At 35.9% G+C, this 23966-nt stretch overlaps 1 protein-coding gene across 1 annotated transcript in view; it reads right to left on the minus strand.

Moving 5' to 3' along the window:
- Positions 1-23966, minus strand: part of NEB (nebulin) — a 119033-nt gene that overhangs the window by 83607 nt on the left and 11460 nt on the right. Inside the window, exons 12-47 of the mRNA XM_082762888.1 lie at positions 23833-23940; positions 23233-23349; positions 22464-22565; positions 22276-22383; positions 22077-22181; positions 21622-21720; positions 21050-21154; positions 20849-20956; positions 20054-20365; positions 19718-19924; positions 18969-19073; positions 18496-18603; positions 17355-17666; positions 16108-16314; positions 15758-15862; positions 15167-15274; positions 14180-14491; positions 13128-13334; positions 12349-12453; positions 12080-12187; positions 11368-11679; positions 10413-10619; positions 9351-9455; positions 8413-8520; positions 7574-7885; positions 7220-7426; positions 6634-6738; positions 5605-5712; positions 4521-4832; positions 4124-4327; positions 3538-3642; positions 2610-2717; positions 1947-2258; positions 1062-1265; positions 613-717; positions 407-514 (exon numbers count right to left, since the gene is read on the minus strand). Of these exons, the coding sequence (XP_082619014.1) occupies positions 407-514; positions 613-717; positions 1062-1265; positions 1947-2258; positions 2610-2717; positions 3538-3642; positions 4124-4327; positions 4521-4832; positions 5605-5712; positions 6634-6738; positions 7220-7426; positions 7574-7885; positions 8413-8520; positions 9351-9455; positions 10413-10619; positions 11368-11679; positions 12080-12187; positions 12349-12453; positions 13128-13334; positions 14180-14491; positions 15167-15274; positions 15758-15862; positions 16108-16314; positions 17355-17666; positions 18496-18603; positions 18969-19073; positions 19718-19924; positions 20054-20365; positions 20849-20956; positions 21050-21154; positions 21622-21720; positions 22077-22181; positions 22276-22383; positions 22464-22565; positions 23233-23349; positions 23833-23940 (5970 nt within the window). The remainder of the gene's footprint in view (positions 1-406; positions 515-612; positions 718-1061; positions 1266-1946; positions 2259-2609; positions 2718-3537; positions 3643-4123; positions 4328-4520; positions 4833-5604; positions 5713-6633; positions 6739-7219; positions 7427-7573; positions 7886-8412; positions 8521-9350; positions 9456-10412; positions 10620-11367; positions 11680-12079; positions 12188-12348; positions 12454-13127; positions 13335-14179; positions 14492-15166; positions 15275-15757; positions 15863-16107; positions 16315-17354; positions 17667-18495; positions 18604-18968; positions 19074-19717; positions 19925-20053; positions 20366-20848; positions 20957-21049; positions 21155-21621; positions 21721-22076; positions 22182-22275; positions 22384-22463; positions 22566-23232; positions 23350-23832; positions 23941-23966) is intronic.

The following is a 23966-nucleotide window of genomic DNA, read 5'->3' on the forward strand; positions in this document are numbered from 1 at the left end:
TCTCAAGAGAGAGTAAAATCTGCCCCTGGACAGCTGCACCTGGAGATGATACTCTGCAACACCAGCTGGGACAAAGTAACGATGGCCTGACAGTGTCTGCGCTGTCCCAGAACACACAGAAATGATCAGTGTCCCCGTCATAACACAAAACTTGCTTTGGGTTTTCTTTTCAAAGGTCCAGCTCATTGGGGTAGCTGCAGGGAGCAGGGGAGTGCATAACAGCCGTGCTGATGGACTGGCAGTAATGAACCTCAGGCACCAACACCTTTACTGACTAGCTGAGAGGTAATGACAGGTACATGCTCTGTGTGCTACACACACCCAAGTTTGCAGTCCCTGGTCTTGAGCTGCAAGCACAGAGAAACTGTCCAAGGGGGTGACCAACCAAGGCCTCCTGTGTACTTACATCACTGGCAATATCCCTGGAAGCTTTAGCAGACTTGATAGGAATGGCGTCTGCCCGGAGGTCATAGCCCTTTTTCTTCTCTTCCTCCATTGCAAGCCTGTACAGTTTCTGAAAGACAAACAAGTGTTACAAAGTGACCCCAACAACACTCCTTCCGGCACCGCCTCTGCCCACGGATGGACACCGAGCCCACAAGAACCACCTACCTCACTGACGTTCTGCTGGTTCTGCTGGGCCAGCAAAATACCAGGCGTATCTGGCATAATGTGGATGCTGGTTTTGTCTTTCTCCCAGGCTGATGTATACGCACGCTGAAAAGGTGAGCACAACGTGAAAGATCATGCAAGCACAGGGAAACAAGCACAGAAACTAAACCAGCTCAACAGGGCCTCTACCAGCCTCTAGGTCTCAGCAGACTTAGGTGCTTTCCTTTCCCCAAGACTTTTAAAGTCTCACCCTTTTCTTTTCTGCACCACACCCAATCTCTGCTCCAGTTACACAAAACAGATATTGAGCTAAAACAAGGAACAAAAAACCCCTGAGCAGGAGGATGCAACACCCTTCCACCAAAACCCTGGCACCGGAGAGAGAAGAGCTCTAGAGCCCTGCTAGAGGCACTCCTTTCCCCCAGGCTGAAAACACAAGGGAATCTCACTTGGTTCATGATATCAGAGTTGTGCTTCGCCAGAACCATAGGCATAGAGTCAGGAATGCTCGTGAACTTGATGGTGTCCGGGTGCTGACGATACTTCTTCTCACTCAGGATCTGGCTCGCCCTCTTGTTCTTCTCATCGTCCAGCGAACCACTGGGGGACCAGCCGATGCCTCTCAGCCACAGAAGGTCCGACTTGTACACGTTCTGAGGTAACAAGCAAGGACACAAACAGCTCAGCAACATCCTCAGTGTGCGCAAGCACCCCTCCTAGCAAGGGAAGCTCCACCTGACAATGCACATTCCCCTCGGTAAACCCACCAGACAGCACCCATGCAGCTCAGCTCCCATTACACCAAGGAGGTGTAGGCTCCGTGTGCCTGTTTCACCACAAGCAGGTGCCCAGAAACTGTCAGAGCTCTCCTCAAGCATCTTCTGTGCAAAAGCCTTGGTAGGCAAAAGGGTCAAAGATCTGCCCCATCCAGCAATCTTGGCTGACTTAGGCACAGAAGAGGAACCTCACACCCCACCGCCTAATGCTCTTTATACCACTCCAGCTTGTGTTTGCCCGGCATTGGTCCTCCAAAAGGAAAAATTTGATTCCTTTGCCCTTTCCCTAGCAGAATGAACTACTTTAGCCACACGCAGAAACCTTTCTCTCCACACCATCAAAAAAAGACACAACTCTTCTGTGATCATAAAGTAGGATGCCGCACAAATTTCTGCCTCTCTGCTTCAAAAAAGAAACACTCAGCATGACGGTATGGCCACAACACCCTCTCACACAATCAGCAAAGGTTTATGGTCCACAACTGTATTTCTCCAACAGTGGAACAGAACTCAAGAAGGACAGCCCGTTTCTCACACATCCAGTACAGAACAACTTACATCGCTCTGAAGGTCGTACACTTTCCTGGCTTGCACAACATCGTTCTGGTCCGGCAGACACGTCCACCGATGCAGAGGATGCTTGTAATCAATGTCGCTGACCAGCTCCTGACACTTCTTGGCCAGCACCACACCCAGCATGTCCACGGGGCTGCTGAAGTGCGTCTTTGACTTCTCAAAGGCTTTCTTGTACTCCCTGTCACTCTGGATCTTCGCTACGTGCATCGACCACATCATCTTGGGATCATCCTCTATGTTTCGCGCTCCAATGTGGTGGCCAAGCTGCTTCCGGTACGCCGTTTTATATTGGTACTAGTTGAATAGAGAAACCACCTTGTTTTAAAGAAGTACCTAACAATTCTGTTTTCTTAGTAGACTGGCTAATTTTTGAACTGAGCTGTATTATAAAAATATATCACAATTTTTGGCTTTATTTTTAGCATTTTTATTTTATTTCTAGAACCTTTTATGTTCATTTCTATGATTACATTCTTTCTATTTGTAAAGTATTTTAATGAATTCTATTAACTTTGCACAATAAAGAATTACACAACCTCTTGGGTGAGGAGCAATGTAAATGTTAAAATGTTAGATCTCTTCCTATTAAAGGGAAATGTCTACCTGCTCAATGCCACACTGTTATTTTCACTTGGTAGGACTTACCTCACTAGCTATGTCTCTGGATGCCTTTGCTGACTTGAGAGGTATAGCATCAGGAGGAAGATCATAGCCTTTCCTCTTCAGCTCTTCATATCCTAACTTGTAATGTTTCTGTTGGAGAGGATTTCAAATTAATTATTGCATATAAAGCTCTGGAGTGTTTTTCAATATGTAAAAAAGATCATCTTTCCTATACAATATGGTAATTTTATTCCTTTGATTATTGAAAAAGAAGTATGAGATTCCAACTCAGTTTCATTAATCAAATAAAATCCCATACCTTACTTCTAACAATGTGTATTTTGTAACTGATTATATAAAGTATATAAAAATAACTACCTGCAACTTCTCTGATGAACTCATCTGAGAACAAAATTTTTATTTTACTGGAAATATTAATCTAAATGAAGAATTGTCTTCTACAGAGGTGAATAATACAACCCCGTGATTTGTTACACCTAATTTTAATCACAATTATTTGTCTTCTTGATTTCTTATGATAAAGCTGCTGACGTTTTACATTTTGCACCTAATCTATATTTGTTCCATTGTAACCAGGAATTTGATGTAATGTAATCCTAAGAAATTCTAAAAATGTAGTTTGATATCATCAGACTTTTAAATAAACAACCAGCTTACTGAAAAGTCCTGAATACATATCTAAAATGTTTATATAATTGGTAAGGATGAAAGAGAAAACACCAAACTTGCACTTAGTATTTTCTTGGTAATTTTTTTCTAGCAACTCCACTTCCACATTAGAATCTAGCAATTTACTTGGGCTTCCCAGTGCATAACAATTTTCACAGGAAAAGATTACAGGTGTGCTTACAACCATGAGATTTGTAGAAATACTCTATTTCATTTTAAACTAAAGCTATAAAGAGTAAATCCAAATTTCATAAAAGAAATATTGTAGAGACACACTTACATCACTTGTGTTGATTAAGTTTGATTTAGCCAGTAAAATTTCAGGAGTATCAGGCATGATGTGAACCTGAGTCTTGTCCTTGTCCCAGGCTTGTCTATAGAGTATCTGAAAAGAGACACAAACAGAAATATCTTGTCTGATAAAAGGCTCACATGCTTGGCAGTGAATTCATCTTAATTTTTCTCAACAATTGCAAAGCAAAGATGTACCATGCAAGCATGAGTGATCAATGCAAGATATTTAAATAAAATAATACCCCAACTTCTTACTGAAATACCTTTTTTCCCTCTTCACATCCACGAATGTTCAACAAGGCAGCATAATGCCAATATGGTTGCATACTATGCAGTAAGGGGTATATTTGCAGTTTACTGAATAAATTGTATAGCCCTGAAGACCTTAATCTCCTGAATAAGGCATAATACTTCTTGACAACTGAGCAGTAAGGCACAGATTGCAAACATCTAATATTTTTATACTTTATATTTTTATAATCACATTCTGGTATGGTAATCTTTTCAACAAATGAATACTAACTTATTCCTACATTTATGAATCACATGCACTTGTTCCAGAGGCAACTTACATCACTTCTATTTTTAGCATTAGATTTTGCTAAAACGATATTCATGGCATCTGGGATACTTGTGAACTTAATAGTATCTGGGTGCTGCCGGTACTTCTTTTCACTCAGAATTTCAGAAGCTTTCTTGTTCTTTTCAGATTCCAAAGATCCCAAAGGACTCCATCCAAGGCCTCTGAGCCACTGTAGATCTGACTTATATAGATTCTGTTAAGGAAAAACATCAAAATCATAGTAGGTTCTTTCACTGTTCATGTATTAAACCATATTAAAAGACTAACTGGCATATTAACTTCAGTCTGATCTATACTGACATGAAAAGAGAGTTATTACAGAAACTTTTCCGTAAGTAGTAAATATCTTACAAAAACTGAATGAATGAGATCCAGCAGAAGCTTACATCACTCTGTAGTTCATAGACCCTCTTTGCTTGAGTGACATCGTTCTGGTCTGGTAGACAAGTCCAGCGGTGTAGCATTCGTTTGTAGTCAATATCACTAACCAATTCCTGACATTTCTTAGCCAGAAGGAAGCCCAACATATCCACGGGCATGTTGAACTTTGTCTTCCACTTCTCAAAATCTTTCTTATACTCCCTCTCACTCTGCATCTTAGCTACTTGCATAGACCACAACATCTTAGGATCATCCTGTAAGCTGCGGAATCCAATGTGATGTCCCTGTTGCTTGCGGTAACCTTCTTTGTACTTGTACTAAAATTAAAAAGATTATTGAAATTGCAGTAAGAATCAGGCAGTGGTAAAATAAGTAAGGCAAATATATTCACTCAGTTCAATGTTCCTCATTACTAATGAAACAAGCAACTTGCTATAGCATCTCATGTAAAGGTTTAGTAGCCCCCTGATTCATGTGCATCACTTGGTGTCTGTGAATGCTTTCCCTGAGAATAAACAGAGTCTCCTGGAGAGGAAGAGGGAATAGCTCTAACAGTGGTCTCCTGTGCCATTTGATTTATACAGTTACACAACTCCCAAAGGCTGTCACATTGCAATATTTTGATGAATAAAATAATCAGCTTAAGCATTTCCAATGATTAATGAAATCTGTTCCATAAATACAGAAGTTAATAATAGCAAGTTAAGTTAATAATAGCAAGTTACAGAAAATAATAGAAATATATGTGTCACCATATCTACTTTGGAGTTGTAAAGAGGATTCCTAAGTATAGGCACTGGGATCAACTAACTGGACTAAATTGCTGCTGCTCAGAAAATGTAACATTCAGAAGAGCAGACAACCCAGTTTAAATTGCTTTGTATGGTTAGCCACTTCAAGGATGGACTTTGGAATTGCTAAGACCTAAGAACAACTCTCCTTCAAGCCTTTTCTTCAAAAAAGAAACTGACAAAAGCAAATCAGGAAAGTGTTTCTTCATCAATTTTGCTTGTTTACTCCAAGACACACCTTAGCATATAGGGGTGCACAAAGAACTGCATTTCAGACTGAATTAGAAATGCTGCTTACGTCACTTGCAATGTCCCTTGATGCTTTGGCAGCTTTCACTGAAATGGCTTCAGGTGTGAGGTCATAGCCCTTCTTTATCATTTCCTCCCAGCCAAGCTTGTACAGTTTCTAAAATTGAAAACAATTTTAATTAAAAAGCCTTAGTAATACATATATTACCTTCCACTTAGATATGCTAGTGATCCATATTACCTAATTCTGGTTACCTCAAAAGCTTCAGTTATGAGAGAAGTGCTACTGGAATGGAAACTGAGAAAAGGGAAAATGTGATAGGCAAGGAAGGTAGTCTTCCAAGTCTTAGGCCAGTGACTAAATAGCTTTTATTTACTGCAGCACTTTCCTATCACAGCTTATCTTTAGGACTTGACACATAACTGGGAAATTTGAAATCTGTACATCTGGGATAACTGAAAACTTTTTAATGGGCCTAACATAATTCTAGTTAATAAGGCTGTAAAGTAGTTATTTAATAGCCAATTCAGTTCAGGCACAATTGATTTAAAGTTCCAGCCCTAGCATGCTGAAAATTTGCCTCTGAGCAACCATGCAAAGCAAAATCTAATTGCTTTAAATAGCAAAATTTCTGATATTTAAAAGCTGAAAGAAAAGTTCAAATCACTATATGTAATTATTTTCTTATATATAAAGTTACAAATATACCCAATGAACTTATAATTTTATAATAAGGAATTTGTAACACAATTGATTTCGCTAGAGTATGGACTTCACACTTCCAGAGGTCAAAAATAGAAGTCACATTTTCCATATATTTTGCTATAATTTAGACTGTAACTTTGCTACCTTGAAGACGGTAACAATTGCTACTCTGAATATATATTATATATATTATATATATTATATATATTGCTACTGTCTCACAGCAAAATTCTTGCCTGTGTTCTAAAACCTCTCTTCCATTTTTTCCAACCTTTATCAATTAATTTTTATTTTGAAATAGGAAGGATCCTTTAAATTTGAAGAAAATAGATACTAATTTGAAATGTAATAGAAAGCATGAAAAAGTACTACCTGACTGTAGTTTGCCTTGTTCTGTTTTGCTTGTAGAATATCTGGTGTATCCGGCATCACATGAACTTGAGTTTTATCCTTCTCCCAAGCTTGAGTATAAGCATGCTATTGAAAAGAGTAACATCAGCTGTGTTAGTATAAATGACAAAGGATGGTTCTTTCAAGGTTTTCACCTTTCTGTTTGTGCACTTTGCCTATGGATGGGTAAAAAGCATAAGATGCCAACTTAGATTTATTTTACTATGTAATGAACTACCCCAGAATGAGCTGAATTATGATCCAGTCCCGCTTCAAATGAGGTCTACCTACCAAGATTTTCAGGGCCAATGATTTCTATGTAAGAGTGAGAAAAACAGATGTTGAAGAGGTAGTTATGAAAAAAATGAGGTAAGATTTATGTAACCAATGCCACTTGTCAGTAAATGAGTGTTTCAATTAAGAAAAAAAATTGAAAAAGGAGAAATCTGTGACAGTTGTTTTTCCCAGGGAAACACTGCTACATAAAAGTGGTGACAGAGATTTACACAGCATTTATTAATTTGGATTATATTTGAGTGCCTGACTAATTTTCCCCATAAATACTCACTTTATTCATTATATCTGCATTATGCTTTGCAAGGACCATGTCCATGTCATCATTTTGTTTTGTAAAATGGAACATGCTGGGATGCTGGCGGTATTTCCGGTCACTTGCAATTTCTGTAGCTTTCTTAGATTTCTCCACATCCAGAGAACCAGCAGGACTCCAACCAATACCCTTGAACCATTCATTGTAATCCTGCTTGTACTCATTCTGCAAATCAGGACACAAAAGGAAAGTTTACAATTTATAAACGGTTCACACTAAATAATTCTGTTCTTTCCAAAACACAGCCATAATGAGAAGAGAGGAAAACACATACAGCTGTGAATGACAGTCAGAAAGAAAAGAGAAACTTACATTACTTTGTATCTGATTCATGTTTCTGTACAGTTCAAAACTCATTGCATCTGGTAGAAGCATATACTGGTGTATCAGTCGTTTGTAGTTTGTATTGGTTACACGATCTTGTGCCTCCTTAGCTGCCACAATACTGAGTGCATCAGAAGGTGTTTGGTAATGCGTCTTGCTCGTCTCATAGGCTTTCTTGTATTCACGATCAGACTGCATCTTAGCCACTTGCATATAATGGACAAGTTTGGGATCATCCTGAAGGCTACGGAAGCCTACAAGCTTTCCCTTGTCTTTTTCATAACCTAATTTATATTTATACTGTGCAGAGAACAGAGACAGAAACATTAGTTTTACTTCATTTGTTTAACAAGCAATGTCTATCTTGTAAAGGGAAAAAGTAAATTAAAATAAGATTTTTACAGTATTAAAAAAAGTGGTGCAATCAATACACCAGAAGGAAGGGAAGCCATCCAAAGGGGCCTGGACAAGCTAGAAAAGTTGGCCCACGTAAACCTAACGAAGTTCAACAAGTTTAAGTGCAAAATGCTGCACCTGGGCTGGGGCAATATCACATTTATAAAATATACAAGCACTAGAACAATAAGAAATGAACAGCGTTTTTTTTTTCCCCAGGAAGAGTCCCTCATTTATCTCCTAATCCTTGTAATGGAGAAATTCTTCTTTAACTGTGTGAGAAAACTTATTAGAATATATGCTGAATGTCAGTTATTTACAAACAAGAAAATAAATAGACCTCACACGCTTAGCATAGAAAATTGAGCTGTGTTAAGAAAAGAATGTTTTATAATGTCTGAAATTGATTGGTTTTTCTTTTCAGAACTTACATCACTAGCAATGTCCCTAGAAGCTCTGGCAGCTTTAATAGGGATAGCATCAGCTCTGAGATCATACCCTTTCTTCCTGGTTTCTTCAAAAGAAAGTCTGTACATTTTCTGTGAAAAGAAAGAAAAGACCCATCCTTTAAAAAAAAAAAAAAAACAAAAAAAAAACACAAAACTGTATACATTTTATATGTCAACTTGAAACACAGACTATTCATATGTTTAATACCCCTTGAATAGCTGTTTATGCCATTCAGGCTCACAAAGAGATGAATTCACCTTCAGAATTAACTTCAGTCCTAGTATTTATACACCAATGCAGCTGAACTGCACTATAATCAACAACAATAACCTAAAAAAAAAGACCAAGTATTTGCACTTGCTTCCCACATGCACAAATACTGGTGAAAAGTTGCATCTAAAAATTAGATGTCTATTTACATGCACATAAAGATGTGCACAGTTACAACCAACTCTTTATTTAGCATATGCAGATTTAACAACCAGCTACTGAGAAACCATCTATGATATCACGTTACATAAAGAATAGGTTCAACCTGCAAGGCAGAATTTTGAATGTAGTACAAAACATATATTAGGAAATAAAATAAATGTAGTAACAAACATGGTCAGTGCTCGAACTCTATTATTTTGTTAATAACTACTATATTTTAATGACCTACATGAATAGTTCATAATCTATCCATAAACATTGTGGCTTCTTCTTGACAACTTTCGGTATGTAATCTCAAAGAAGGAAGGGGGTGGGAAAGAAAAATAAATTGCTTATTGTGAAACTAATACAGGTTAGCCAACTGAGAATTAGGGAGAGTTTCCTATGATGTTATTTCACTTATTATTCCTAATAAAAAACAAAACAAAACAAAGCAAAACAAAAAAAAAAACAAGTGCAACCTCTTAGCCTTAGAAACAGTACTCACATCACTTAAATTAAATGCATTAGCTTTTGCTAAAGCAATCTGTGGAATATCTGGTGTGATGTGAACTTTCTTTTTGTCTTCTTCCCACGCTTGTTTGTATTGGTGCTGGAGGGACAAAGGAAAAAACATGTCAACGTACAAAAAATAAATAAATAAATATAACAATATTTTTATTATTAAAATGTCACCCTTTTAAATACAATCTTTCTTTACAGTGATGCAACTCCTAATATGGTAAGACCATTTGTATTTTTATTTTACTGTTTAAAAGCAATGTGAATCAGAAATAGCTCTTATGAAGTTAATTGTGCAAATCCAAAATAAAAGTTGAAGCAATATCAATCTTGCTACAGTATTTTATTGGTTGTCTCTTGCCCAGCAGCATGTTCAAGCACATTCAATAGCAGAAAACAACAACTATCAAAGTCAGAAGGTAGAAGAAAAAGAAGTGTTAGAAGACTAGGTTGTCCAGCTTGTCTGAGGTGGAAGATTATTAGCTTATCTCATAGAAAGTAAGTAGCAATTGAGAGAGAGGTAACAAAGGTTTTCTTAGAGGAATTAAAGCTAAGAAAAAACTAAAATTCTGATGATCACTGCATCTCCAATGCATGTGAACACTAGACATTTCTAAAGAGCAGCAGCAGACTCTATCAGTTCAGAAGAACCAGGAAATAAATATCTCATTACAAGAGCATTCATATCATGCTGTAATTCCACATTGATGTAACAGGCATCAGATGAAACAGGCTGTATGTTTAAAAGTTTAAATGCTATTTTCAAAAGCAAATCACTCTGGTACTTTTAGCCTCTAGGGTTAAACTCATAAAAGTCTACAATCTTTTATGCTGGGTAAACCTTATGAATAAAATATTACGGTCATGTTTTGCTTTCAGGTATAGAAAGGCTCTATGAAGATGAAATACACTGACAATCAAGCATTCTCATTAGTTGCCAAAACTGAAAAATTTACACATTAGTCACCCAATAAGATTGTGTATTGTTATAAATAACTCACTTCATACTTGTGCAAATTTAGACAAGTTTTAATGAACACCTTCTTACCTCATCCATGATTTTAGCATTATTTAAAGCTAAGACCATGTTCATGGAATCCATAGGAACAGAATACTTCAGCTTGTCTGGATGCTGGCGGTATTTCTTTTCACTAACAATTTCCATTGCTTTCTTGTTCTTCTCAGCCTCCAGAGAGCCCAGTGGCATCCATCCAACACCTTTCATGCTTTCATCGTATTCTGCTCTATATTGATTCTGGAAGCAGAAAGAAAAGAAAATAATCAGATAGATGCACATGAATATCCGGAAATCGTGACGCTTCTTCCCGTGTTTAATGAATATTAGATTTTGAATGCACTTGTTCTAAGAAGGACCAAATAATATCAAGAAGTATCCAGTGTTTTCTTAGAAATGTATCTGTTACAGTACTGTCTATATTTTATTATACTTCCCTTTATACAGTGTTCAGATCCTCCTTATGATGGATACAGATTGCTCACATAAGATTACATGCTAAGGTCCTCTTGGAGAAGAGGATCAGCCAAACCACTATACCAACAGAAAAATAAATAGATCTGTTTTCTCTAGTCTGAACATCACAGAAACTCTGAGAACACAGCTACATAGTTTTTTTCCCCTTTTTCTAAGAGGACATCTTCTTGGAAGTACAAGATAAAACTGCTGAAAAGTTAAGCTTTTCCTGCCTTGGCCTGAAAAAAAGGACTGCTGCTGAAGAGTCTGATAGGGCATTTAAACATCCATTCTACTTCATAAATAAAATGGCTTATTTTTGAGCCTGAATTCTTTAGCAATAGGTGTAATTTAATATTTCAGAGTCTTAGAAACACACAAAGGCTATCCTCATTGAAAGTCTCATTTTGTTTACCACATTTTAGTATATAACTGAATTTCACTAAGAAAAATCTATTTATCTTAAAGCATATTCCCATAATCTAAGGAACACTGTATTAGTAATGCAAAGGTTGAAGAGTCTCTCACTTACGTCACTTTGTAACTGCATCATGTTTTTGGCTAATTCAAGACTCATAGCATCAGGTAGAACATTGTAGGTATGGATCAAGCTTTTGTAGTTTGTATTTGTAGCCACTTCCTGTGCTTTCTTGGCTGCCACAACACTGAGCATGTCAACTGGAGTATGGAAGTTAGTCTTTGCCTTCTCATAATCTTTTTTGTATTCACGATCGGATTGCATCTTAGCCACCTGCATGAAGTGCACTAGCTTGGGATCATCTTCAAGGCTGCGGAACCCAATGTGCTTTCCTTTTGCTTTTTCGTAGGCTAGTTTGTACTTATACTGACAGCAGGAAAGACAAAGAGCAGGAGAAGAAAAAAAAAAAAAAAGCATGATTAAGCTCATTTCTATCTTTGAAGACAGAAAATACTGGTTCTTTTTCATCACAGAATTTCAGGCTTAGTCATTTAGACATATTTGTTCTTATAACCTATTGAACACAGGCATATGAAGCTTAGCAGCTTGCTGAACAAAGAGCAAAAAAGCACAATTCGGTGTTATTCTACGGGAGACAAAATATGCCTGAGAGCAAGTACTACAAAGGTTTATCACATTAAGCATATAACTGAAACCCAGGTTTTCCAAGATGCTTGAAAAATCACTTTTATGCATAACACAGCATTTTGAAAAGTTCTGATGGGCTCTAAAAAAATTCTGAATGCTACCAAGTAAACAAACTTACATCACTCGCAATGTCTCTGGAGGCCTTGGCTGCTTTTATTGGAATGGCATCTGTCTTCATGTCATAACCTTTCTTCTTGTCTTCCTCCCATTCAGCTTTGTATAATTTCTGATTTAAAATGTAAAAGAGAACAGGTACTCTATTATGAAGGCAGAAGTACTAAAGTACCCTACATCTGAATTCAAATATTTTCAAAAAAAAAAAAAATTATAACAATTTTTGATCTATGCAACAGACACTGAATGCCCACTTTGAGCACAGTAACTCACATTACTCATTGTGATCTGGTTCACTTTAGACTGCAGAATTTCTGGAGTATCTGGCATAACATGAATGCTGGTCTTCTCTTTGTTCCATTTATCAGTGTAGAGCCTCTGCAATTGAAAAAATGACATTTAGCTTTCAATAGGCAATGCACTCATAAAATACGTTTGTTTTTGTTTTGCTTATATGCAATAAATAATGTTTTACAGTGCAAAGTTCCACAAACACTATAAATAATCTCCACAATTATAACCGCAGCATGAAAATCTTATATTCCTCCTCTTTTATTATTCCATTGGAGAAATTTGCAAAGTTTGTTTTGATAACTATTAAAAATTAAATCTAAAATTTTCAGTCTGCAGTTTTCCCTGTTTTATATATATCCTTATAAATATATATAAATATATAAGTCCCTTTAAAGCATAAGTGTTTTTTTTTTCATGCACTCTCTTTCCATGGCATACAAGGAATAAGGATCAGTGGTGTTCCAGATAACTAGGGACAAATGTAAAGAATTCCTATTTTCTGAGGATACCTGTAAAAACTTGACAGGATTTTAGGGTGTTTTTTTTTCAGCTCACTGTTATATATAAAAAGAGCACCGTTGCCAGAGTACTATACATCTGGAGAGGAGATTTTTCATCACATGCACAAAAGAGAAATCTTTAATCTCTACAACCACTGAAAATTCTGATGACGTCAGTGGGAATACACCCATCGCGTGATCTTACAAGATGAAGACCCTACCTCTGGCTCAGTCACAATCATCTGAACAAGTTCTCACCTTATTCATGATCTTGGCATTTTGCTTAGCTAATACTTGTTCCATTGCATCCATTGGAATAGAGTACTTCAGCGTGTCCGGATGCTGGCGATATTTCTTTTCACTGAGAATCTCTGTAGCTTTTTTGGCCTTTTCTACGTCCAATGATTGAATTGGCAACCAGCCAACTCCTCTCAACCAGTTATTAAAGTCTGCTTTATATACATTCTTTTAAAAAATAAACAAGGAAAAACACAGTGAGACCAAAAAAATCAGAATGCCTGTATAAAACAAACAAACAAGGCAAAATAAAAAAAAACACAGATGAGGCCTTAAAATTTCTCCTGGTTCTCAGTTAGATTATTTGAGCTTTTGGTGAGTTTTGAATTTGTCAGAGGACTACTAAAAATGCAGACTAATCTTAATACTTAATCTTTAATACTTAAAACAAAAAGTAGACTCCACTGTTACACTAGTGAAAAAGAAATGGAAATGAGTCACAGAACTTAATGGAAACTACAAAGATTTTTATAACTTAAACATGCATCCTTAGTGTGCATGGCATATGCATCTGTTGGAGGACAAATGCAGAAAGGAAACGTGAACCAAATAAATAAATCTCAAGTCCCTAGGTATGATCCAGGTATAATCCTTAGGTATAATACAAACGTGTAACGTATAGTTTGATAAACTTAAATAAAATATACTTTCATATAGTCATAATTTAGACATACATAACCTATGATTTCTGAGAGTACAAATGATAATCACAGTAGTAACATACTGTAACATACTGCAACTGCAAAAATAAAGGAATTAGCAAAACATTCATTTTCTGAGAAGTAGTTAAATATGTGGAGAAACAAAGAATGTTGTTATTTGCCAAGTAAGTTACCTAGAACTAATCAATTATGCATATTTATGATAAACTTTGAAAAATACACAGTTCCAGTCCAGACATTAACATCTCAGTCCACTGATAATATCATACAGTTAATTTTCTAGCCTTAAAAGTTTAATATTGTAACAGTAATTCTGAGAAGAAAAAAATAAGCTGATTAATTGTTACGTACATCACTCTGAAGCTGCATCACATTTCTTGATAGTTCCAGATTCACAGAATCAGGCAAGAGAGTATAATTGTGAATTAGCTGTTTATAGCCCGTGTTCGTAACTGCTTCTTGAGCTTTTTTGGCAGCTGTCACGCTGAACATATCCAAGGGAGTATGATATTTGGTCTTGCTGACTTCATAATCTTTCTTGTATTCACGATCTGATTGCATTTTGGCCACATTCATGTAATGAACAAGTTTAGGATCATCCTGTAGGCTGCGGTATCCAACCTGTTTGCCTTTGTCTTTCTCATATGATTCCTTGTACTTATACTACAGACAAAGCAAGAGAAATTCTTAGCCACTTTGGAAACAGAAAATATACTTTTGATAATTCTAAGAAGTTGAAGTTTAAGAATTTTAAAATTGCTTTTCATTCCAAAAATTCAGAAATTATTTTTCAGACTGCACAGGATTAATTGGATTCAAAAAAAGAAGAGGGCTGCTGGATTACTCAACTCATCCTGACCCCTGGTATAGACATAAATCTGGATATGAAGTACAAGGCCTGTCTTGCCATTGCCTCTGCCATATTTTATTTTACTGCCATAGACTTCTAACTCTGAAGAACATTCAGATATTAATTAAAAGACCAGCATTATGGTACGGCTTGTGTCAGATAGCATACCAAGCTTTGATGTTGTCAGTTGATTGTAGCTGCCTGAGAACAGCTACAGTGATGTATAGACAGGCAGAGGTACAGATCTCCAGCAACAAAAAATACAGAATAGATCAATTATAACAGAAAACACTTTTTTTTTTTTTTTTATGAGGTACATGTAAACATCTAAATTTGCTTATTATTTCACAGTACCATAAGAATTTCAGTTCTCAGGGTTAAGTATTTTTGTATCGTTATATGCATATTGGTATGCTCTATGGTATAATGTGCTACAGAAAGCTGTAACAGTAGATTTTAGCATTCCTCTTTATGTAAATTATACTTACATCACTTGCAATATTTCGAGAAGCTTTAGCAGCAATAATCGGAATGGCATCTGGTTTCAGATCATATCCTTTGGCAATGGTTTTTTTCCAGTCTGCTTTGTAGTTCGCCTTGTAGGGAAAAAGGTACGAGATTGTAATGTCATGATATGAAATTTTAACAAAGTTGTTCAAGACCTTATTTTTATTGTATTCATGTGGATCAAAATATTAGTCTGTGCAATTGCAGGGAAAAATGTTAACCTCTACACAAACAACAACTGCATTATAATAAATACGAAGGGATCTGGACAGACTTGAGAAATGGGCCTGTGCGATCCACAAATACAGGCTGGGTGGAAAATGGTTTGAGAGCAGCCCTGAGAAGGACCTGGGGGTGCTGGTTGCTGTGAAGCCCAACACATGTGCTTGCAGCCCAGAAAGCCAACCTTATCCTGGGCTGCATCAAAAGCAGTGTGGCCAGCAGGGTGATGGAGGGGATTCTCCCCTTCTGCTCTGTTCTTTCTATATTTGATATTATAGCATGAATATAAAAAAAGGTTATTTTTCTACTAAGTAAATGATAAATAAATAAATTGTCAATTATATGCTCACATCACTCAAATTGAAGGCATTGACCCTGGCTTGAATAAACTGAGGAACATCAGGATCCAGGGTATATTTGTGTTTTACTTTCTCACCCTCTTGTTTATATGTTACCTGCAAGGAAAAACAAACAAATATGTGTTAACAAGTGCAAGAGAGGTATTATTAGTGTTAATAAATAAAGACAAAGCAACAACACTTAATTCTTACCAACATATTGAATTTTTACTATTTGTACAGTTTTTAAAAACTAAAGGTTGTTTTTTTTCTTAGATGAAATGCCAAATAATAACATAAAAATCATACACATAGTAAGAAATAAAATCACTATATTGCATTAGTAATGAAAAATTACTTACGTCACTCAGTTGCTTGGTATTGTGCTGAGCTAAAACCATTGGTATTGAATCTGGTATACTTGTAAATTTGATGGTGTCTGGGTGCTGACGGTATTTCTTTTCATTTAATGCATCTCCAGCCTTTTTAGCTTTTTCAACATCCAGAGAACCAAGAGGACTCCATCCAATACCCTTGAACCAGCTGTTATAATCTTGTTTGTATGCATTCTGAAGGACAGAAAGAGAACATGGACTGAGATTATCCCACAGAACTGTTTAAAGCAATAATCACAGAGTCTAGCAATTAAGTTCCACATTAGCAAAAAGTATTTATAAATTCTAGAAGAGAACAACAGATTTGTTTGTTTGTTTTTCTGTGATTTCATAGGGAATAAAATGAGCTGCTGTATTTTTTTCTTCCTGATTCATTTCCTATAAACAGTAACATCCCTTCAGTATTTACTAAGCTTATTTTCTCTTACCCTTGTGAAAAATTTCACAAACTTCCTCTTAATCTTTAGAAGATTAATATCTTCTAAACTATCATATGGTGATCATTTAACATGGTTTAATTTGGTCTGTGTTTCAGCAGACTTTACCAGATTTGGCCTTTTGTTTAAAGGTCCACAGAGCAGAGACTTTTTTCCTATAGTTCCTTCTACAGTAAAGCATGTAGAATTCACAGACCTCAAGTAAAACATCTACCCTACATGCAGAGTGCAACCTGGTACGCTCAGTCAACTGTTTGAAATTGTATCTGCAAGAAGCACTAAGAAGGTCCTAAATGAAATCTCTAATGCTAGAGATCTCCAGAGGATATATTCCTAATAATATCAATAACCAAATTTTGTCCACTCCTTAATGCTCAATAGATAATAGTCCAGCTACATTACCATACCTATCTCACATGAAGACAAAGCAGGGAAATTAAAAGTCTTAAAGAATAAAACAAAATTATGTTAGTTGCAAAATAAAGTCTTCTGAGAAAACGTGAATAAAAAAAAAACACATTTGAATGCAATATCCCACAAATCTGGTCTTCAAAGACATGCCTACAACAAAAACCCTTTGAGCCTAACTCACCTGGAATGTATTATTTCTAAATTCTGACAGCTGATACTTAAAGCTTCTAAAGCTCTTCCCAGAGACATAAGAAAAATGGACCATTCTGGTACAGCAATGGCAACTTTCACTGAATACAAACTCATATTTTATTTTCACAGTGTGCAAGAAAACATCTATGAAATTGCAGCCACTGAAATACTTACATCACTCTGAATTTGCATCATATTCTTTGCAAGCTCAACATCCATAGCATCTGGCAGATAAGTGTAGTGATGGATCAGATTTTTATAGTGGGCACCAGAAGCTACATCCTGAGACTTTTTCGCAGCCTGGATACTGAACATGTCAGGAGGTGTATGATAGTTAGTCTTGGACTTCTCATAATCTTTCTTGTACTCACGCTCAGACTGAATCTTTGCTACATGCATATAGTGAACAAGCTTGGGATCATCTTGCAGGCTTCTAAAACCAACTTGTTTTCCTTTAGCCTTTTCATACGCTTCTTTATATTTATACTAGAAACAGAGGAAAGAGATAAATAAATTGTGGCATGGCTATTGACGTGTAAACTAAAAAATAAGAAAAGTTCCTGTGACTCGGAACTATGCATTGGAAAAAAAAAAAAAAACGGCAAGCAGTTTATAAACATTAGTCTTAATGGCCTAAATGGCACACCCAGCAACTGCATCTACATCAGATTATCTTGCTCCACCATCTAAGGTAGTACACAACAGGTTACACACTTCACAGTAAGATTCATCAACATTAGCGTTTCTTGAGAGGAAAGGGAAGTGTTCCCTAAGCATTCCTGTACTGAGAGGTGTATGAAAAATATTAAAACCATTGAGACCATCCTTCTGTCATTTGAAAGCAATAGCAAACAGAGTACAACTGAACAGCTTCCTCTAGTTATCTGAAACCACTGAATCACATCCCGCTTCATACAATTTGGACTAGATGGCTTTCTGATTCATTTATAAGCCGTCTTTCACTGTATAACCAAAAGCATAGGAGCACATACTCCTATGGTCTCACAGTCCATAAGTAGATGCCTATTTAGCTAATTTTCTGGAAATTTGTCACCAGATAATTGCAAGAACTACTGATTTCATTTCTTCTGTGAAAATTGGTTTAAGAAGCTGTACAGTAATATTTGCTTATCTAAAGCAAACAATTAGAAAAAAGTAAGTTTTACACTAATACTTTGGGAAAGACTAAGAATCTCTTTCTCATTTTAGCAGCTCTAGAGAGACTTGCACAACATTTGAAATCTACCACATGGCCTGGAATGGATGACTTTTTTACTAAATGCCTAAAACAAGCATACCTGGAATAGATACTTACATCACTGGCGATGTTTCTTGAAGCTTTGGCTCGAGCAATTGGAATAGCATCAAGCGACACATTGTTTCCTTTAGCTATTAGATCATGATAGTCTTGTTTATAATACGCCTAAAAAAAAGAAAATCTGTATTATTCTAGAGAACCTAATAATCATAAGAATTGTATGCAAGTCAAAGCTACACCAAATCTACTTCAGGCAAATCTTTAGAAGCAGGTACTTCTAAATGAAGCATATACTTCATTCAGTGCTTTATTACTTCTCTATTAATTAAATTAAATTAATTAAATGATTACATAAGTACCTGGGATTTGTTTGGAAATTCAAATGATACAAAGAATGAAAAACTACATTGGTATCAGTTGATTATAAAGAACTGCACATCAGTGAAAGAAATCTGGAATATGAGTGTATCTGCAACATATTACTTAAAATTCATTAACAATGAGTAAAACGTTTAAAAGAAGTCACTTACATCACTGACGTTAGCTGCATTGTATCTAGCTTGGATAAACTGTGGGACATCTGGGGTAAGAGTATATTTATGTTTAACTTCCTCTCCGGAAGATCTGTATAGTTTCTGTAAAATATACGATACATAAATAAATCCTTCTTTTGTTGTACAGCTAGCCCCAGCTCACTCTGTGTTTATGTTTGATTTTGCAAATATACATTGCCACCTATTTCAAAAGACTGAGACTGCACTTTTCATGCAGAATAATTGATCTTATTGATAGAAGAAATGAGTCCTAAATACTCTATGCAGTCTTTATTCAGGAACACTAAAGAGCATTGAGCCCTCCAATGGACATAAAAACACAATTCTGGAAAACATGGGATAATAACGAATGGTAGGAGAGTACAAAACAAAGCTTGCTGTTTTATAATGATAGACATATTATCATTAATTAGACATTCTGTAATTCCTTCCTTATTGTAGGTGGGAAAACATCAAGAACAACTTGAAAATTTTGAATCATTTCTTAAATAAAGTGCATTTAAAATGTACTTAAAATACAAATGGACAGGCTTAGGTGATGTGAACTGAAAGACCTGCATGACTCCATGGAGCTTCACAGTTTACTGGGAAATTACTTGGGCAAAATCAGAGTACAAAGCAAAGACAACGCACAGAAACTCTTCCAAGGATTTTAAAGACAATGGTCAACTCTTCAGTAGATCCATCTCTACATTACCACAAGACCCTTTTCTTTCTCTACTTACATCATTGAGTTGAACTGTATTCTGTTTGGCTTGGACCATTACTGGAGTGTCCACCACACTTGTAAATTTAATGGTGTCTGGATGCTGACGATATTTCTTTTCATTCAAAGCATCTCCAGCTTTTTTAGCTTTTTCTACTTCTAGTGACCCAAGGGGGATCCAACCAATTCCTTTCATCCAGTTATTATAATCTGCTTTGTATGCATTCTAATAAAGAAGAAAAGGCAATATTTAGAACTTCAGGAATGAGAAAAAACAATTCAGGGACCTTCCTGAGGCTTCACAGCTTTTGCTTGAGGCATCTCAAAAATTCTGTTCACTTAAGGTTCTACTTACATCACTCTGAATTTCCATCATGTTTTTAGTTAGCTCCACATTCATTGCATCTGGTAAGTAAGTATAGTGATGTATGAGGTTCTTGTAATTAGCATTGCTGGCAATCTCTTGAGCCTTCTTGGCACCGACAACATTGACCATATCCAGTGGAGTATTGTACTTAGTTTTTGTTTTCTCATAATCTTTTTTGTACTCTCGCTCAGACTGCATCTTGGCTACTTTCATATAATGAACAAGTTTGGGATCATCTTCAAGGCTCTGGAAGCCAACAAGTTTACCCTTGGAAAGTTCGTAGGCTTTTTTATAGTTAACCTGTTAAAATACAATAGAATCCAGAGAACATCATAAGCATATGTATAGTAAGCATAGTAACTTAGTAAAAAGTAAATTAAAAGCAAAGGTATCCTTTGTTCTCTACAAAAAGTATCCCTCATATGCAAGGATGAGCCTTTTGTCTTATTTATGATCAGACCTATAATTAAGGACAGAGAGAACTCAGGTCCATTACTCATGGAGCTCTCATTAGTGATCTACTCCAACAATTTTCCTTAATCACACTGGACTGCAAGTCAGCCTTTTCACTCAGAGAGAATTACATAAAAAGACATCCTTTTCTAAATATAATTATATAAACACATCAATGAAGCAATAGAAAACCAATAAAAAGAAAATTGTGTTAAGGCCATTAATACTCTAACAACATGCTCAAAAAAGGCAATAAAGAAGTTATCTCTCAAATATAGTTTAAGTAAACTCTTATGAATTAAATAGTTCCTTTAAGAAGGATGCACTTACATCACTGGCAGCCTGTCTAGCAGCCTTGGCAGCTCGGATAGGAATAGCATCAGATTTTAGATCATATCCTCTTGATTTTAATTCTTCCAAACCAGTTTTGTAATAGTTCTAGAAGAAAAATTGAATTTTCAAATGAACAGTTTCTAGCTAGAAGAAACTTCATGTTGGAAGTTGAATAAAGAACTCTGGAAATATACTTACATCACTAATATTGTAGGCATTAACTTTGGCCTGGATAAACTGGGGCACATCAGGAGGGAGGTGGTACTTGTGAATAATTTTTTCACCTTTGGATTTATACAGTATCTGCAAAAAACAATAAAGAAAGAAAATTACCAGGACAACGTTTTTAGATAGTGAATGTTTAGTAATACTGAGTGGCACAACTCAAAGATTTTGTGCTACCTCACTCTCAAAGGAAGACAGAGATGAAATCCCAGTCCTCGCCATGTGAATGGCATGAACCCTGCTGACTTCACTGGTGCAAAGAATACTTTTAGCATGATAGACACAAAATTGCAAACACACCGAAACTTAACATGAACAGCCACTTGAAAAAAATCATTTAATAACCATCTGATTTCCAGGTGGTCTTCCACTGGAATAGCACTGCATATACACACAAATGTTTTTGTCCATATTTGTGCCTATATATGCACACACATACATTGATTTCACTGACTTTCTTAAAACTGAATGATTAAGTGAAAGCGGCCACAGTGCAGAAATTGATATGCTCAGAATACAGTGACATGTTTAGTATCTGTACTTACATCACTCAGCTGTTTACTATTGATCTCTGCTTGCTTCTGTACTGGAGAGTCAGTCACTTGAGTAAATTTGATTTGATCGGGATGCTTTTTGTAGGTGTGCTGAGGGAAAATAATAAATACTTTTATGGTAAATGTACATAATCAAATCCTTTTATTTAATAAGTCACAGCAGTGTAGCATTACTTAGGATATCTAGCAGTTATGGCATAGGTGCAGATAAGCACTGTCCCGCACGATTCTTATGTTACTTTTGCTGTAACTGTCTTGATCACTAGATGCCGCAAAAGGCTTTTAAATTACAGATTAATAGGGTTTTTAAAAGTCACATATGCTAATAAATACAAATTGAAAATCTTCAAAATTAACAAGAATCACTCGGTAAACTTCCATATGCCTCAGAGCAGATACCCTGTATGTAAACAACTATCTGATAAGCACTGCAGTGCTATACTTACATCTTTACACTGATCTAACTTCTTAATAGCTTCATATTCCTGAGTTATGGTCTGAGGGAAGTAGCACTTTGTCTTGTCCTCCTCGTAATCTGCTTTGTAATTTTTCTAGGGATAAAATCAACATTCAGTAAGAAAACATAGTTGAGCTTTCTCCAAAATAAAAGTATCATGGTGAGAACAGAATGGCTGCCACACTTACATCACTCTTCATAGCTTCAACTTTCATACAGTGCGTATGATGTGGGTCCTCAAAACTGCCCAAATAGTGCCCTAAAATATTCTTTTGATATGCATCTTTGTATTTTACCTGGAAAAATAATCACAAGTTGATAAATAAAGGTAATCAAGAATGTTGGTACAGAAAGAAATGAACATAAAAATACATACATCACTAAAATTCTTTAGAACGCTATCAGTCTGAAACTTTGGTGTGTCACAGTAATTCATGCTTGTTCCTTTTGATTGTTCATAGGCTTCTTTGTATAATTTCTGCAAAAGAAAATAATGTCAGGTAATAAAGTAGGTTGCACTAAAACTCACTCACAAAACAGTACAAATAACAACAACAAAATCAAGAAATGATTGCAAAGAAAAGCTTTCCCAAAAGACTGAAAAATAGATGGCCTTTTTAATTTTCAATGCTTATTAAAAAAAAAAAAAAAAAAAAGAGAGAGAGAGACTTCTTAGTGACTTCTGACACTGAGAATTATGAAATCTCTTTTCAAACAGATGAAAATAGGAAGAAAGAAATCAAGAAGGCCATTACACTCTTAAAGTAAGTAACAAGAACACAGCATATATATGAATATATATAAGTACTACATATTTTATCATTGTTGACATCAGCTGAAGTTCCTTAAGCAGTAAAGGAAGAACTTCCATCTTGTGATCCATTTTGCACAGGAATCTAAATGAACTATACAATAATTAGGTATCACCATAACATGCTGCAAATATTGTTACACTCTATTGTTATACTCTGCTGCAGAAAAATGACTATACTATACTATTACGCTCACTAGTATCTCGTGACAGATAATAGGTTTATAAAACTAAAATACTGAGAGATCCAATGGAGAAGCCTTGTGAAGAAATTATGAGTTTGGTTAATTGTACTTGACTGAAAATTATCCAGGTGTACTTTGACAATACTTACATCACTCAGCACGTTTCCTGCAGTTTTCAATTGCCTCAGCAATGGGTTCTCTGTGGCAGGAAGTACATTATAATCTGCATTAGCTTTGTTCTTCTCATAGTCTGCTCTGTATTTTGTCTTTAAAGAATAAAAAAGGGGTGAGGTTTTAAAAATCAGTATTAGAAACCAAACATTCACTAACCTATATCACCTTGAAGTTTTCAGGAAAATTCTCTCTCTTTTTTTTACTTATGGCTCATATTGGCAAAGGACCATGAAAAGCACTCAGATCACGTGAGTACAGGCATGACATGCTGGGAGACAGAGTCACAAAATAATTGATAGTTTTTAAGTAGATGTCCCCACCTCTAAGCAGCTCACCAAACATTTTGATTTTTCAAATATCAGCTACCATCTTGGAATAGTCACATTCTTACAAATTAATGACTTAAGATCATAAGCTTGGCTAGGAGTCATTGTAAGCTTTGTAGTGGAATACACAGAATACATCTTTTGCACAGAATAATTTTTTTTTGACATTTGACAAAACAGCTTCAGCACAAACAGTCCTGACTACAGAACTATACTCTGGCTAAAGAAATGGGAGAAGTTGTCACATACCTTACTGACATTATTTGTAACTCGCTTATTAGCTTCATATTCTGGAGTCTCAGTCTGCATAAAGTAGATTTGGTCTTTCATGTTTTCAAAGTCTTCCTGGTATTTTCTCTGTTAGGAAGAGAGAAAAATAGAGA

This window comes from Aythya marila (genome assembly GCF_965140915.1).
Source record: "Aythya marila genome assembly, chromosome: 6".
Lineage (NCBI taxonomy): Eukaryota > Metazoa > Chordata > Aves > Anseriformes > Anatidae > Aythya > Aythya marila.